This window comes from Chelonia mydas, chromosome 12 (assembly GCF_015237465.2).
Source record: "Chelonia mydas isolate rCheMyd1 chromosome 12, rCheMyd1.pri.v2, whole genome shotgun sequence".
Taxonomy (NCBI): Eukaryota; Metazoa; Chordata; order Testudines; family Cheloniidae; genus Chelonia; species Chelonia mydas.
In genome coordinates, this window is record NC_051252.2 from 29,371,611 (window position 1) to 29,385,460 (window position 13,850).

A 13,850-nucleotide genomic window follows, 5' to 3' on the forward strand; every position below is an offset into this window, starting at 1 on the left:
GCTTCTGAACGGGATTCACTTTAAAAAGGAAACCAGCAATTTGGCTCACGTTGCTATAAAACCACATACAGCAAAATGCTCATCTGCCTCCAGCAACACTTCATGACTTCCAGGCACCTCAGGTAGTTGCGTTTGATTAAAACAATCAAACCATTGATTAACTATCTGTTCAGTTTCAGCAGTGTGATGAAATCTGAGTATGGGAAATGCAGGTGTTCTTTTTTCAAAAGCCGCCATTCTGCTTTGTAAAGTAAGCCTTGGAGCAACTAACTCATTGAAAATTGCCAAGCTTTGCAAACCAAATATCAGTATGAGGATTCAGCAGTTCTGTAATTGATATATATAAATTTGGGGTTTATCCAGCAGCATAACCATACACATTTATGCAATGTTGTCTTTTTTCCAATGTTTGGCTCCATATTTTATTTCTGTGCATGTAAACTGAGTGCACACAGGTGATACTTCTGTCCCAACAACTGGAAGATCCTACTGAAAAATGTTAAGATGCTCTACAGGCAAGTCAAGTGAGGTAATGGGAGATTTTTCTTGATAGCAAATGCAGTTTCTCACCCAGTGCAACTGCTAACTGGATAGTCCAAGGAGAACAAGTGAACCAAGCATGACCTCCTGAACACAGGAGGGTTTTTTTTGTGATTGTCCTGCCATCATGCTAATAAAACCATAAGCTATATCAGTTCAGGCCCTTTTAGTGTTTGAAATCTAAACTCCATTCATTGCACAGTAGTAATTCAAACAAGCTGCACCTTTTACCATACACAGTCAAACTGGCAGAAACATTGTGCTCAATCTGTTGAGTAAACTATGGTACATTTCATTTAGATCTACCAGAAAGGTGAACACCATACGTCCTTCCAATTTCAAGCGGAATCTAATATCTAGCCTAATTCATGAAAGTTATGCATCAGTCCTGCTGCATTGAATTCCATCTGTCCTGTCCTAGTTGAAACTCTCTTAATTTTATCTCAGAATCTCGGTGTAATCCATAGTCACTACACAGTGGACAAAGTGGAGAGAGGCCAGCAGAGGACAACAAAAATGATTAGAGGGATGGGGCACATGAGTTATGAGGAGTGGCTGAGGGAACTAGGCTTATTTAGTCTGCAGAAGAGAAGAGTGGGGGGGGGGGATTTGATAGCAGCCTTCAACTACCGGAAAGGAGGTTCCGAAGTGGATGGAGCTAGGCTGTTCTCAGTGATGGCAGATGACAGAACAAGGAGCAATGGTCTCAAGTTGCAGTGCAGGAGGTCTAGGTTAGATATTAGGAAACACTATTTCACTAGGAGGGTGGTAAAGCACTGGAATGGGTTACCTATGGAGGTGTTGGAATCTCCATCCTTAGAGGTTTATAAGGCCAGGCTTGACAAAGCCCTGGCTGGGATGATTTAGTTGGGGTTGCTCCTAATCTGAGCAGGGGATTGGACTAGATAATCTCCTGAGGTCTCTTCCATCCCTAATCTTCTATGATATTGGCAGCCGACTGCTAGATTCTTGCTTGTCCTGGATATAAGTAAAGGATAAAAAAATCCAGCTATTCCCCCATGACTTTCTTGTATGGTACTTAGATTGTATGTCTGTCTCAATATATCTGTAACATAATTTGAAGCCCTTTCTCTCTTATTCTTATATGTAAATTTATGTACATGCTAATTAGTTTAAGGATCAGGTCCTCAGAATTAATGGGGATGCTTTATCTGGCATCATGGGGAGGGGGGGGGAGGAGGGACTGTTTCTAGCCCTCATGTTGGCAAAGGAAAGCTTGAAAATATGATTCAAATGTTACTGATACAGTAATGTCCACCTGACTTTGCAGAGCCTGAAACAATACCTCTGAGGAGGAGTAAACTGTGCCCCATTCATCATAATGGGTTGTTAACACTCAAACCCACTGCTGTGGGAATCCCTCACAAACATCATCCTGTCTCAGGACACTTGGGGACAAGGGCCCTTTCTGCAGCCATCCCATCAGGCTCTGCTGGACTGGCATTGGGAGGGAGTCTCTCCCAAACCCACCCACACAGTCTTGGATAACAGGGGCTGGAGATAGGGAGCAATGCTATGCGGAATGGGAAGGGCCCAGCCAGCAGTGTTCGTTCCCCCTACATCCACCCAGTAGACAGTTCTTGTAAGGGCGGTCCTTGCTTCTACCACAGCAGGCTTCGGTAAATCCACAGCATGAGGCAGGTCAACAGCACAGGGGTGGGATTATGGTGTTAGGGAGGGGCCACGGGGCTTGTCAGACTAGTATACTGTATTTGTCTTAATCTAGAACAGTCTGGGATTATTTGCATTAATATAGATAAACACATACACCATTTACATGTCTCGGCATCTATTTATAGCTTCCATATTTTATTCAAGAATTTTACAATTCCAAATATAGTGAACCAGTTAGAGTACTTTATTATAAAACTTATAAAATAATTAAATATTACACTTATATTTTTGCCTTTTTTACACCATAATCCATACTTTCTGACACTATCATTTTCTCTTCTGAACTGTTGTCACTTACTTAAGGAAGTAAGTGATGAAATATAAAGGAAAAGCTATGCATTAATAAATTAATTATTTTACATCAAATAATAAAAGGACACAATTATAAAAACAAAACAAACAAAAAAAACCCTTGCAGTTTTCCAAGAAAAAAAGTTATAATTATACAAAGTCGAATATCAAGACAGAGCCTAGTTGATTGAGATATGTTTCCAATCAACATTTCTTAAAGTATCAGAGAATACATGTTTTTCATTTAAATTGTTGCAAAAGGAACTGCTAATTTTAACTGACCACTGTCTGGCATTAGTGCTGAGATGGCTAATCCTAGTTTGAAATGATACTTTAAAAAGCAGGAAAATTGAGCTACATTCATCAAAAGAAGTTGTGGGATTGGGTGGAATTAGATAAATATGTCCCTTATAGCCACTCCCCAGAAAATTACAGTAGGACACAGCCCTGTTTCAGTTACAATGGTTTTGGCAAACAGATTGTGTGTTTTTTCCAATGCAGAAACATTTTAAATGGTACCTTTTGATATATGATATCTATTGACTGCTGGATACTGAATGACTACAAATATCATTGCAAGTGCTATAAAATGTTTAAGGAGCCTGATCTAAAAAAGTGTATTTTGAGGATTATGAAAATGTCTAAAAATATAATTAAATTTGATTTTTCTGATTATCTTATTTTTTCCAGCTGATGATATTTCATGTATCAATAGTTAACCATTCTGAGAAGTGTATGTGAATTAACAGACTATCCTATTCCTGCTATTTCTCTTTTGCTGACTGATGAACCAAAATTCGCAGAGAAAGTTGAGATAAAAATAAGTTATTCTTCAGCAGATTGGCATTTAAACAATTTATCTTCTGAAAAACATATTTTGAAGTTTTATTATTTAAAAAAATCAAGTTTAAACCTTAAAATAACTTACCTAACGTGCTTAGAATGTTGAAAACGATATAACCATTGAGCTCAATAAATCTTTGAGTTCCTTGAGTTAGTCAAAATGTGAAATTCTATTTTACCTGTATTACACAGCAATACTAAAAGTCCCACATATTCTACTGGCTGAATATTTCTAGGAATACATTTCAAGTTGCTAGTTAACCACCTCTGAGTTTCTACATTAAGCAGAAAGTGTAATTTTTCAAAACAATAAAAACATTAGCATGATGCCAAACTTGCTTTTCCAGCAGCAAGTCTAATATAGAAGCACCATTTATCTTCGTAGTGCACTATTTACTTATTGTGGTCACAACACCTGTGATATGTGTGACACTGCATGCTCCCAGCAACAGCCATATGGACCTCTCTCTCATGGGAATGGTAGTAAACCTCCTCCTTACTTTGAATGGACATTATCATAACAAATATTGAAAAGAAGCAATGGTGATAGACTGAGATATAGTATCCTGCCACACTGTAACCTCCAGCATGGAATTCTCAATCTCTTTTGCTCACATTCCGATAAATTATCCAGATGAGCATTGCTTACCTTATTTTCTTCCTTATCACGTATGACAGTGCACAATGACAGATTTAAAGAGTGACGGGAAGAAGTGCCCTTGCTTGGGAGTGTTCAAGTGATCCGTAGTACTCTGTACTTTAGGGAGGTCAGCAAAAAAACCCAGTCCTGGATCACCATTTATCTAATAATTTCTGTACCTCAGATAGTCCCCTAGAAAGGTACTCCACCATACGTCTCTCTTCCATCAGTGGCTTATGTGGCACCAGGTCCTGCCTTAAAGTCAATTGAATTTCAATGTAAACCAGAAGGGAGAATCCTGACATTGCAGGGTTGCAATAAAATATTGCAATCAGTTCTTCCTTGTGCATGATTTACAGCACTGCTTGCCATAAAATTTGTGGTTGCAGACACCATGCTGGGGGACCAGATGACACCAAGGGAAGAAATCCAGACAAGAGGGATCATCTGAAAGAGGGAAATCCAATCAATATGTTTAGCGTGTATTTCAGCAATTCTGCAAATGAGGCAGGACTTCTGCTTATTTATTTCTACACACTTGCCAATGATGTAAACATGAGGGATGACTCCAGTTAAAGAAGGAGGAGGCCTTGTACACTCTTTTTTTTTCCAGTATCACTTTCTTTTTAATTTATTAGCTCTACTTCTGATGTCATACACTGTGGCATTAGGAGAGGTAAATGAAATAGTTTATAACACAACATTTTAAAAATAACCTAGGGTGAAATCCTTGGCCCACTGTAGTCAATGAGAGTTTCAACTATTGGCTTTACTGAAGCCAAGATTTCATCCCTTATCACTATATTATTTTACGGATTACAACCACTGCAATAAAACCAACTATTTACACAAATGGGTCCACCACTGAGCCCTATGCTAATAAATATTACTCTACCCTTTCTTTGATCTGCAGAGAAAATAGCTCAGGCTCTGAGAGTGTGTGTGTGTGTATACACACTCTACAGAAATAAATCTATATGTTCAGACCACAAGCTCTGTATGTGTGTGCACAAAATTGCTTGTGTACATGCATGTACCCACATTTTACGGGTGTGGGGAGGAGGGTTCATTTTCAATGATCTAAGCCTAAGCGCACAGAAGGGTTAAAATTCGCACCCACAAAGCAAAATCTATTGTAAGGTCCCTATTTTTGAGACCCAAGTTTGCACCCTCAAATGGGGAGACATCTAAATTCTGCCATTTATATGAATGTTTCATTCATTAAGATCTGAACGGGGCCCCAATGTAATAATCAAGGTTTTTATCAGATTATATGACACAGTAATTTAGGGTGGAATTTTTCAAAAATGCTTAACATCGGCCTTGCTCTGCTCCCACTTCAGTGGTGACATTCTCATTGACTTTAATGGGAGCAGAGTTAGGCCAACTTTGTGTGTTTGAAAATCCCACCTTTAATTTAAAAAAAAAATCAGATACTAAAATGCAGATGAATTTTTGGCTTCATGTAGTTCTGTATATGATTCACACACACACAGCTCAGTTGGTTAAAATATATTTCATGGCCATCCCATTCTACATGTTTGCAGTGGCTGCTTTATGCTTCTTTTAAAGTGCATAGTGATGATTCATATGGATGATTTATAAACAAATTGAAAATGCATAAGAAGCATAAAGTGAGGTTTAGAAAAATTTATAGCTAAACTGAACTCTTAAATGAGCATGGGAAAACATTCCATTCTGCCTTCACAACGACTGTACACATGGTTACTAAAGGGAATTTACAAGGATTCTTATTAAAAAAATCTAGCTACCGGTGGCTGTGTTCTCAGTTCAGCTACTAAAGGGGTGGCACAGAGAAAATGCTCTTACTCTCAGACCATACAGACTCCCTCATATCTGTAACACCAGAGTTATGCAGCAACACACCCCTCTTTTTATTCACTGCCACTTCACTGTATTGGCTTCTTTTTAAAGAAGGATTAAGTGTTTTGTTTTGAAACCCCCTCAAAAGATGATGTGCATGAGGCAAATCATCTGACATGAGACATCATTGTCTAATAACATGCTTTCCCCCACAATAACACATTGCAAGCAACATCACATAATAACAGACTGGCGCTGGACAAACTGCACTCTGGGAAGTAGGTGGCACATCTGTAGCATTTCCGCCCTAGCGTCCGGTTTTAAATTCCAATTTGAATGTCCAGTAGGAAGGAGATGGTCCCAGCTTTGCACCGTTTGGCCCATTATCCACCATACCAAGACAAAACCAACACACAATTCACCAAGTCTGACAGTGAATGCTCAAGAGAGGACTTGTGACTTCAGGGGGAAGGGCATTGCAAGTGATGACTGAGAGGCATATGCAGAATTATGAGGGGAAAGTTCTCACAACACATTCTCTAACTCAGTCAGGCTCCTTAGTCACTTAGGGTAAATTTTAAAAAGTGATTGAGTCTCATTTTCAAAAGTGACCTAGGCACTTGGGAGTGTTCACAGTCAATGGAACATAACAGAACCCGTAGCACATAAGTCCCTTTTGAGGATGGGATTTAGGCACTTGAAAAGAATTACTTTTAGGACCTAACCCAGAGACCACTGAAGTCAATGGAACAACTCCCATTGATTCCAGTTAGTATGGTCCCTCATTTTCATAAATGTCAATGTCTTAAAAAAATGCAGTTTTCCTTTTAAGATGCTCCAAGTAGCTTGGATTTACGGGCTATACATTACAGTACCTGTTGCTGTCTCTGGTGGAGTGATGAAAATGAGAAAAAATTGCTAGAGGGGAGACCCACATTGTCTAGGAGAGCATGATAACTATCCCTGAAACATTCATTTCTTCTCCACGATCTCTCCCTAATGGCTCTCAGAGCTGGAGCTGTGCGGCTGTTAATTGAGAGTGATTTGCTTCCATGTGATTGCAGCACAGCTGGCCCCTTCTCCATGCGCTGATTTGGATGGAGAGTTAAAGAGCAGTGGAGAGAAAATTGATCTCCAGAGTCTGAAGAACCAGTTACAAAACAGAGCTTCTACAGCTGTGGGGAGGGAGAGAAACTGGCCAAGACCAAAATGAATAACAGATACCAGCCCAGACATGAAATATGGTTGGGGGAAGACATGTTGGGGGGTGATGGGTTTGCTATACATGAGAGAAAGTGATTTAATAAATTCACAAAACAAATTCTGAAGCACAGCAGAACTTCCCAGAAGATTTGGAACTAACTCCTGAGTCTTTAGAACTGTTTAGTCACTTTTCAAACTTGTTCAGTTATTTACTTATCCCGTTTAGGCCTGATTCATCCATTCCTCCTACCCAGGCTGGTTGCAGCTGATTGATGAATCCTGAGGATGGACTTTGCGCACCCCGCAAATAAAGCAGTATTGATATTATTTCTGTACCTAGGGAGGTGGTAGAATCTCCTTCCTTACAGGTTTTTAAGGTCAGGCTTGACAAAGCCCTGGCTGGGATGATTTAACTGGGACTTGGTCCTGCTTTGAGCAGGGGGTTGGACTAGATGACCTTCTGGGGTCCCTTCCAACCCTGATATTCTATGATTCTACCTGTCTTGCCTCTTGGGCTCATGCAATATTATGTTTCCCAAAGGCCTGGTGGCTGACGTATCAATGTATTTTATAGGTTTTCCGCACACAGTGAAGCTTCAGGAATCAATATGGATGAGAGAGAATATTGTCTGATGGTTAGAGCAGGAGACAGGGAGTACGGATGCCTGTGTTCTTGTCCAAGTGCTGCTATGACCTTGCTCTAGGACCTGAAGAAAGTCAACTATGACCTGGCTCTGGCTTTTGTTTTTTCAACCAGGGCACCACCTCTATTTTCAGCTCCTATGTGTAAAATGGGTATACTAACGCTAAAATCCCTCACCAGGGGTCTTTTGAGAATTAATGTTTGTAAAGTACTTTGGGATGCGGGGATGAATAGCATGATACAGGCCAAATGCTGACTGCAGTGAGAATTTTATTCAGTTAAAGACTTGAAATTTTGCCTGGTCCTTACAATAATGCACAATGGGGGCGGGGAAGGAGAGGAGGGAGGAAGATGTAAGAAACCTCCCCCTCTTTGCATGCCACATGTATGGGCCAAGGAGAACTTCAGCCCCTGCACCCAGAGGAGCACAGAGACTGCTTCCGCCCCACTCCGCTAGAGCTTCAAAACACCCCAAAGATAGCATGGAGAGACCAGAGCATAGTTCCATGTCTAGGTCCCCACACACCATGTACCCGCCAGCAGAGCTAGCCAACGGTGTAGGGGAGAGCTAGCTGTGCCCTATAGAAGGCATGCAGCATGTGAATTCCTGAGAGCTCAAGGTGGCAGTCTCCCTGGGACAGGACATTGTGACTGGAGAGTAGGGTGACCATGTGTCTGGTTTTTGACCAGAACACCAGTCGAAAAGGGACCCTGGAGGCTCTAGTCAGCACCGTTAATGGGGCCATTAAGTCTGGTCAGCGGTGCTGCAGGGCTAAGACAGGCTAGTCCCTACCTGTCCTGGCTCCATGCTGTGCCCCGGAAGCGGCCAGCAGGTCCAGCTCCTAAGAGGGGGACCATAAGGCTCTGCATATTGCCCCCATCCCGAGCACCAGCTTCGCACTTCCATTCACCGGTACCAGGCCAATGGGACCTAGGGGGTGGTGCCTGCGAGCAAGAGCAGCATGCAGAGCCTCATGGCTCTCCCTGCCTAGGAGCCAGACCTGCTGGCTGCTTCCGGGGCATAGCGCAGTTCCAGGACAGGCACGAAGCCTGCCTTAGCCCCTACACCGCACCACTGACTGGGAGCTGCTGGAGGTAAGCCTGTGCCCCAACTCCGAGCTCCAACCCCCTGCCACAGCTGTGAGCCACCCTCAAACCCCACATCGCTGACCCCATCCTAGAGCCTGCACCCCCAGAGGATCCCTCACCTCCCCTGCACCCCAATTCCCTGCCCCAGCCCCGAGCTCCCTCCCACACCCTGAACACCTCTGCTCTACCCCCCAGCCTGTGGCCGCCTCCTACACCCCAAACCCCTCATCCCTATCCCCACCCAGAGCCTGCATCCCCAGACAGAGCCCTCACCCCCTCCTGCCCCCAAACCCCTGTCCCAGCCCAGAGGCCCTTCCCACACTCTGAACCCCTCTGCCCCACCCCCTAGCCTGGAGCCCCTCCTGCACCCCAAACCCCTCATCCCTGGCCCCCCCAGAACCCTCATCCCCCTGCACCCCAACCTCCCTGCCTCAACCTGCAGCCCCCTCCCGCACCCTGAACCCCTCATTTCTAGCCCCACCCTGGAGCCTGCATCCCCAGTTAGAGCCCTCACCCCCTCCCACACCCAACCCCAACCCCCACCCCCTGTCCCAACACAGTGAAAGTGAGTGAGGGTGGGGGAGAGTGAGCCACCGAGGGAAGGAGCATGTAGTGAGCAAGGGGGGCAAGGCCTCAGGGAAGGAGCGGAGCAGGGGTGTGTGGCCTCGGGGACAGGGCGGAGCTAAAGTGTTCGGTTTGGTGGGATTAGAAAATTGGCAACCCTACTGGAGAGGTGTGACTCCACACTGCCCGTTCACTGTAAGCTGGGCCTACAGGGCATAACTGGGCCATAAGTGACAGCTACAGGAAAAATTGCAGGGTTGTACATATTAAGACTTACTTTTGTTATTATTCATCATGACTTGGAAGCCAAAGAGAGACAAAAGAAAGAAAACTGAAGCTATGAGGGGCCTCCACTCTGCGGCAGCAAGAACAGTTTGCCCCTGCTCTATAAAAAAAAGTCACTATTTTAACTTTATGCCAGTGTCTCTATGGGATGTTCCCATCAATAGAATGCACTGCAAGAGGGTGGAGGTTAAGGTAATGCACAGTGCAGCCCAATCTTTACTTAACCGGAGCTGGAGAAACAATTCAAACCCGAACTGCAAAAAAAAAAAAAAAAAAAAAGACATATCCTTTATGATTCAACATATTCCTGCATTTAAAAACATCTGTCCCCTCTTGAACATATCAGACCTAGCAGCTAGCCCCTTATGTCTGCTTGTGAAGAGAGGTGATGCACTTCCGAATTTAATATATTGCAGAGCGCAAAGGAGATACTGAATTTACACAGGAAGATACAACCCCCGCACACCTATTCTGAGAACATACCTAGCAAAGGTGATGTTTGTCAGGCTATACAATTCCAAGGAACTAAACCCACCATTGAATGTAATTCACAACGCAGCGTTTGATGTATTACCTTTTTTCTCTGGAGCCGGGCAGAAGTTAGTATTGCAGGCTCTCGACACAGCTGGTTTCTGATGTGGCAGACACCCAGCTGCCGGTTGCCCCTGCCGGAGGCACTGCACGCTCCGGATTTGCACTCCCCCACCACACGTTACTGTACACTGCAGAAAAGGAAAGATGTGAAGCCACATTCTAGAACACAGATGGTCTTCCAAGGCCCTTGAAGTGTCCAGGGCTTTGGATGAGGCCTACAAATTATAAAGAGCCTAAGGGCCAAATTTTCAAAAGAGCACAGAGCCAGTTGTCCCGGTGCTCAGCACCCACAGTCAGAGCCAGATTTTCAAGTGAGCTCAGCTCCCATTGAGCCACTAAAGCAAGTGCCAGATTTTCAAAAGAGCCCTGTATCCAACTTGCACTGAACATCTCTGAAAATCTGGTTACTTATTTAGGTACCTAAATGGGAGATGAGATTTTTAGAAAATCTAGCCCCAATTTTGTGTGCTGATCTGTTTTGAAACTTGATTCTCTGGGCCCAGTTGTGCTGTCCCAATGCAGGTAAAATTCCCAGTGAACCCATACTTGTGGAAATATCTGGAAAAAAACCAAGTATTTTCAAGAAGATCTCTGAAGTATTATAAAGTGAGTGAGTCTTTACTTGCATGTGCTTCATGAAAAGTATGTCCTTAAGACAGATGTGATTGGTATAATCTGATTAAAATTGTCAGGCATACATTGTTGCAAGTATACAATGTTAAACGAATACGTGTCTCATAGATATGTGACTCATAAAGTAGATAAGTTCCAGAAATACAGAAGCTTGTTTGCAAGAATGTAGAAACAAATACAGGCTGATCCAGTAATTAATCATAGTATTTAAGGAATTCCAGACAATCTGTGCAGATGCTCTAATACACTGTAAATATAGATATGTAATGGTTCATCTACAGTGCACTTCCAAGAAGAATGGAAAGATGGAGTTTGGAAATGGCATAGAATGTAGTGCAACTGCAACACATATAAGAACATAAGAACTGTCATACTGGGGCAGACCAAAGGATCATCTAGCTCAGTATCCTGTCTTCCAACAGTGACCAACGCCAGATGCTTTACAGGGAATGAACAGAACCGGTAATCATCAAGTGATCCATCCCCTGCTGCCCATTCCCAGCTTCTGGCAAACAGAGGCTAGGGACACCACAAGTAAGGGCTGAGATTCTTCAATTTTAGCATAAAGGAACTAGCTACACCAAAATGCAGGAATATGGAACCAGCTACATCATACCAAACTATCTGCATGGTCCAAGATCTATGGAATATTGCCAGAAGCTGAGACTGGACAACAGGATGGATCACTTGATAATTGCCCTGTTCTTTTCATTCCTCTGAAGCATCTGACGCCGGCCACTGTCGGAAGAAAGGATACTGGGCTAGATGGACCATTAGTCTGACCCAACATGGCTATTCTTATGTTCTTATGACTATATGCAGAAGACTCCTGTGGGCTATCAACATTAAAATACAACAGTCCCATTATGGCTGATTATACTCAATTCTAGCCCTCTCTTTGGAATGGCTGCACAACTATGCATGGTCTGCTTGTGCAGTTTCCCTGGGCATTTCCCATGATTCAGAAGGTGTTTCACCAAACACCAATGCTGCCTGCGCACTGACTTCACCATGCCCCAGTCGACTTTTTGGACTGACTGCCCTACGTACCAGCCATTCCCACCCACTGGTTACATCATGTCCTATTACCACATGTTAGGCCAATGCGGCTGCCTGGATGTAATGGAGAACACAATTTGGCCTGATATTTCTAATTCTGACAGCTGACTACAATGTGTGGTTGTGTTCAAAGATGACTGAACTGGGAGGGTTATTGTTCTGGTCATCAACGGTACGTTCACCCATGTGGTGAATGTGAAGTTCTCCATTCCACAGTGACCAATTGTGGGAGAACAGTGTTAGATCTACCACACGGAGGGGACTGTACACTCCCTACTGACTCCATAAACGCCAAAAGAGAAAAGTGGCATTAGGAATGGAGAGCACTGAGTTGGGAGAGAAAGGAGTAAGCTACTTCAAATCCTCCAGGCTGACTTTTTTTGTCATACCTGCTGCCAGGGTGAGGAATACCATCCGGACACCATGCGGTATAACCTCTGCAATGGACAAGCCCCTTTGTTACATGCTTCTTCTAGTTCTATGTTTGGTTTCTTTATGTTCCGACATCTTCGCTGAGGGAAAGTGATCCATTTTCCATGGATGCTTTTCTCGCTGCACTTCATTTCCCGCTTTTTAATACCTGGGCCACAGGAGGCTGAGCACTAAAAAAACGAAGCACATGCTTTTAAAATAATACATTGCCATAAATTAATATCGGTTCCACTAAAGACTGGATAAACTTTTGTGGAAATATGAATGCCTCACGGAAAATAAAAACATAAAGATCATGGGAAGATATTTCCATACTAGTATGAATTCTGCCATCTTGGAAACCACTGTGAAGCCAGGGGGGATCTGGCATAAAAACTGACAGCAGGATACAGCCAAGTGTTTTGAGACAAGAAGATGTAAATTTTCAAAATTGACTTTGAGTACCTCAATCTTTAGATGCCCAAACTGAAACACCTTAAAGGGAGGGAAGGTGCCCTAACACGTTCTGAAAATCAGGCCTCTCCAGGTATTTTAAGTAGGGCACCTAAAAAGTAAGGTGCCACAAATTACTAGTTATTTTTTAAAATTTGGACTATATTAGTTACAGGCCAAACCCTGATAAATGACTGATCCAGAGTTTGTATTTTCATCAGATCATGACCCTTACTGAATCCATAGCACTTTTCCCCCTCTCATATGCTCCATGCATGCTTGTGTTTCAGCACTCTTTTATGAGCTCTGCAGAGAGCAAGACCGTCATTCAGATTGTGGTACTGTACCTCACTCCAAGAAGAAACCACCCACTGGAGCCGATCGTTTTTGGGACATCGTCCCAGTACACAGGTCTCTTGGGATTCTGGCTTGTGATCTCTGCTGCACATACTTTCTGGTACGATCTTCAGATTGGAAGGGCTGGTGCTTTTGCAGTGGACTTCCCGTTTCTTCATGCCTCTCCCACAGGTCTTGGAACACTTTGGCACAGAGAAATATTCATTTAAGTTTGGGGCACTTAAAATTGAGATTTTTGTATTTACAGCAGAACACAGAAGCCGTAATGAATCTTATCTGTAGCCGCTGCTGTTAACTTAAACCTGTAATTCTGTTATGGAAAATGTAATGGAATAAACATACTTCTGTGGCACTTTTCATTTTTCAAACCTGAAGTTAAACATTTTATTGTGTAGCCTTAACTAACCCTCACAGCCCTCCACTAAGGAAGATAAGTATTCTCTGTTCTATCTGTGGGGAACTGAAGCAGAAAGAGAGATTCTCTCAGCCCTTGGCAACACAAAGGGGCTGAAATCTGGCCCTAACTGCCCAGCTGAGAATCTCCCTAGTGCAGGGCGCTCTCAGCTAGTGTAAAGCTACACTAGCGGGTTCCTATGTTACCCAAACCCACCCTGGCATAGAGGATGGGAGGAGGTAGAGGGCAGCTGTACTCTTCCAAATCTCAATTAGTGTTTGGTCCCTTGAGGGCCACAGCCAGCTGCTGTAAGTTACAGCAGCTCCAAGGCT

General features: G+C 43.2%; 1 protein-coding gene across 2 annotated transcripts in view; it reads right to left on the reverse strand.

Moving 5' to 3' along the window:
• Positions 1 to 2,096: 2,096 nt before the first annotated feature.
• The window catches only part of ADAMTS18 (ADAM metallopeptidase with thrombospondin type 1 motif 18), a 95,415-nt gene continuing 83,661 nt past the window's right edge, over positions 2,097 to 13,850 (reverse strand). Inside the window, exons 17-20 of one of the 2 annotated variants that reach the window (XM_043526396.1) lie at positions 13,115 to 13,306; positions 12,293 to 12,505; positions 10,192 to 10,339; positions 2,097 to 4,456 (exon numbers count right to left, since the gene is read on the reverse strand). In XM_043526396.1, the coding sequence (XP_043382331.1) occupies positions 4,341 to 4,456; positions 10,192 to 10,339; positions 12,293 to 12,505; positions 13,115 to 13,306 (669 nt within the window). In that variant the 3' untranslated portion in view covers positions 2,097 to 4,340. The remainder of the gene's footprint in view (positions 4,457 to 10,191; positions 10,340 to 12,292; positions 12,506 to 13,114; positions 13,307 to 13,850) is intronic. The other variant, XM_043526395.1, reaches the window with a different exon arrangement.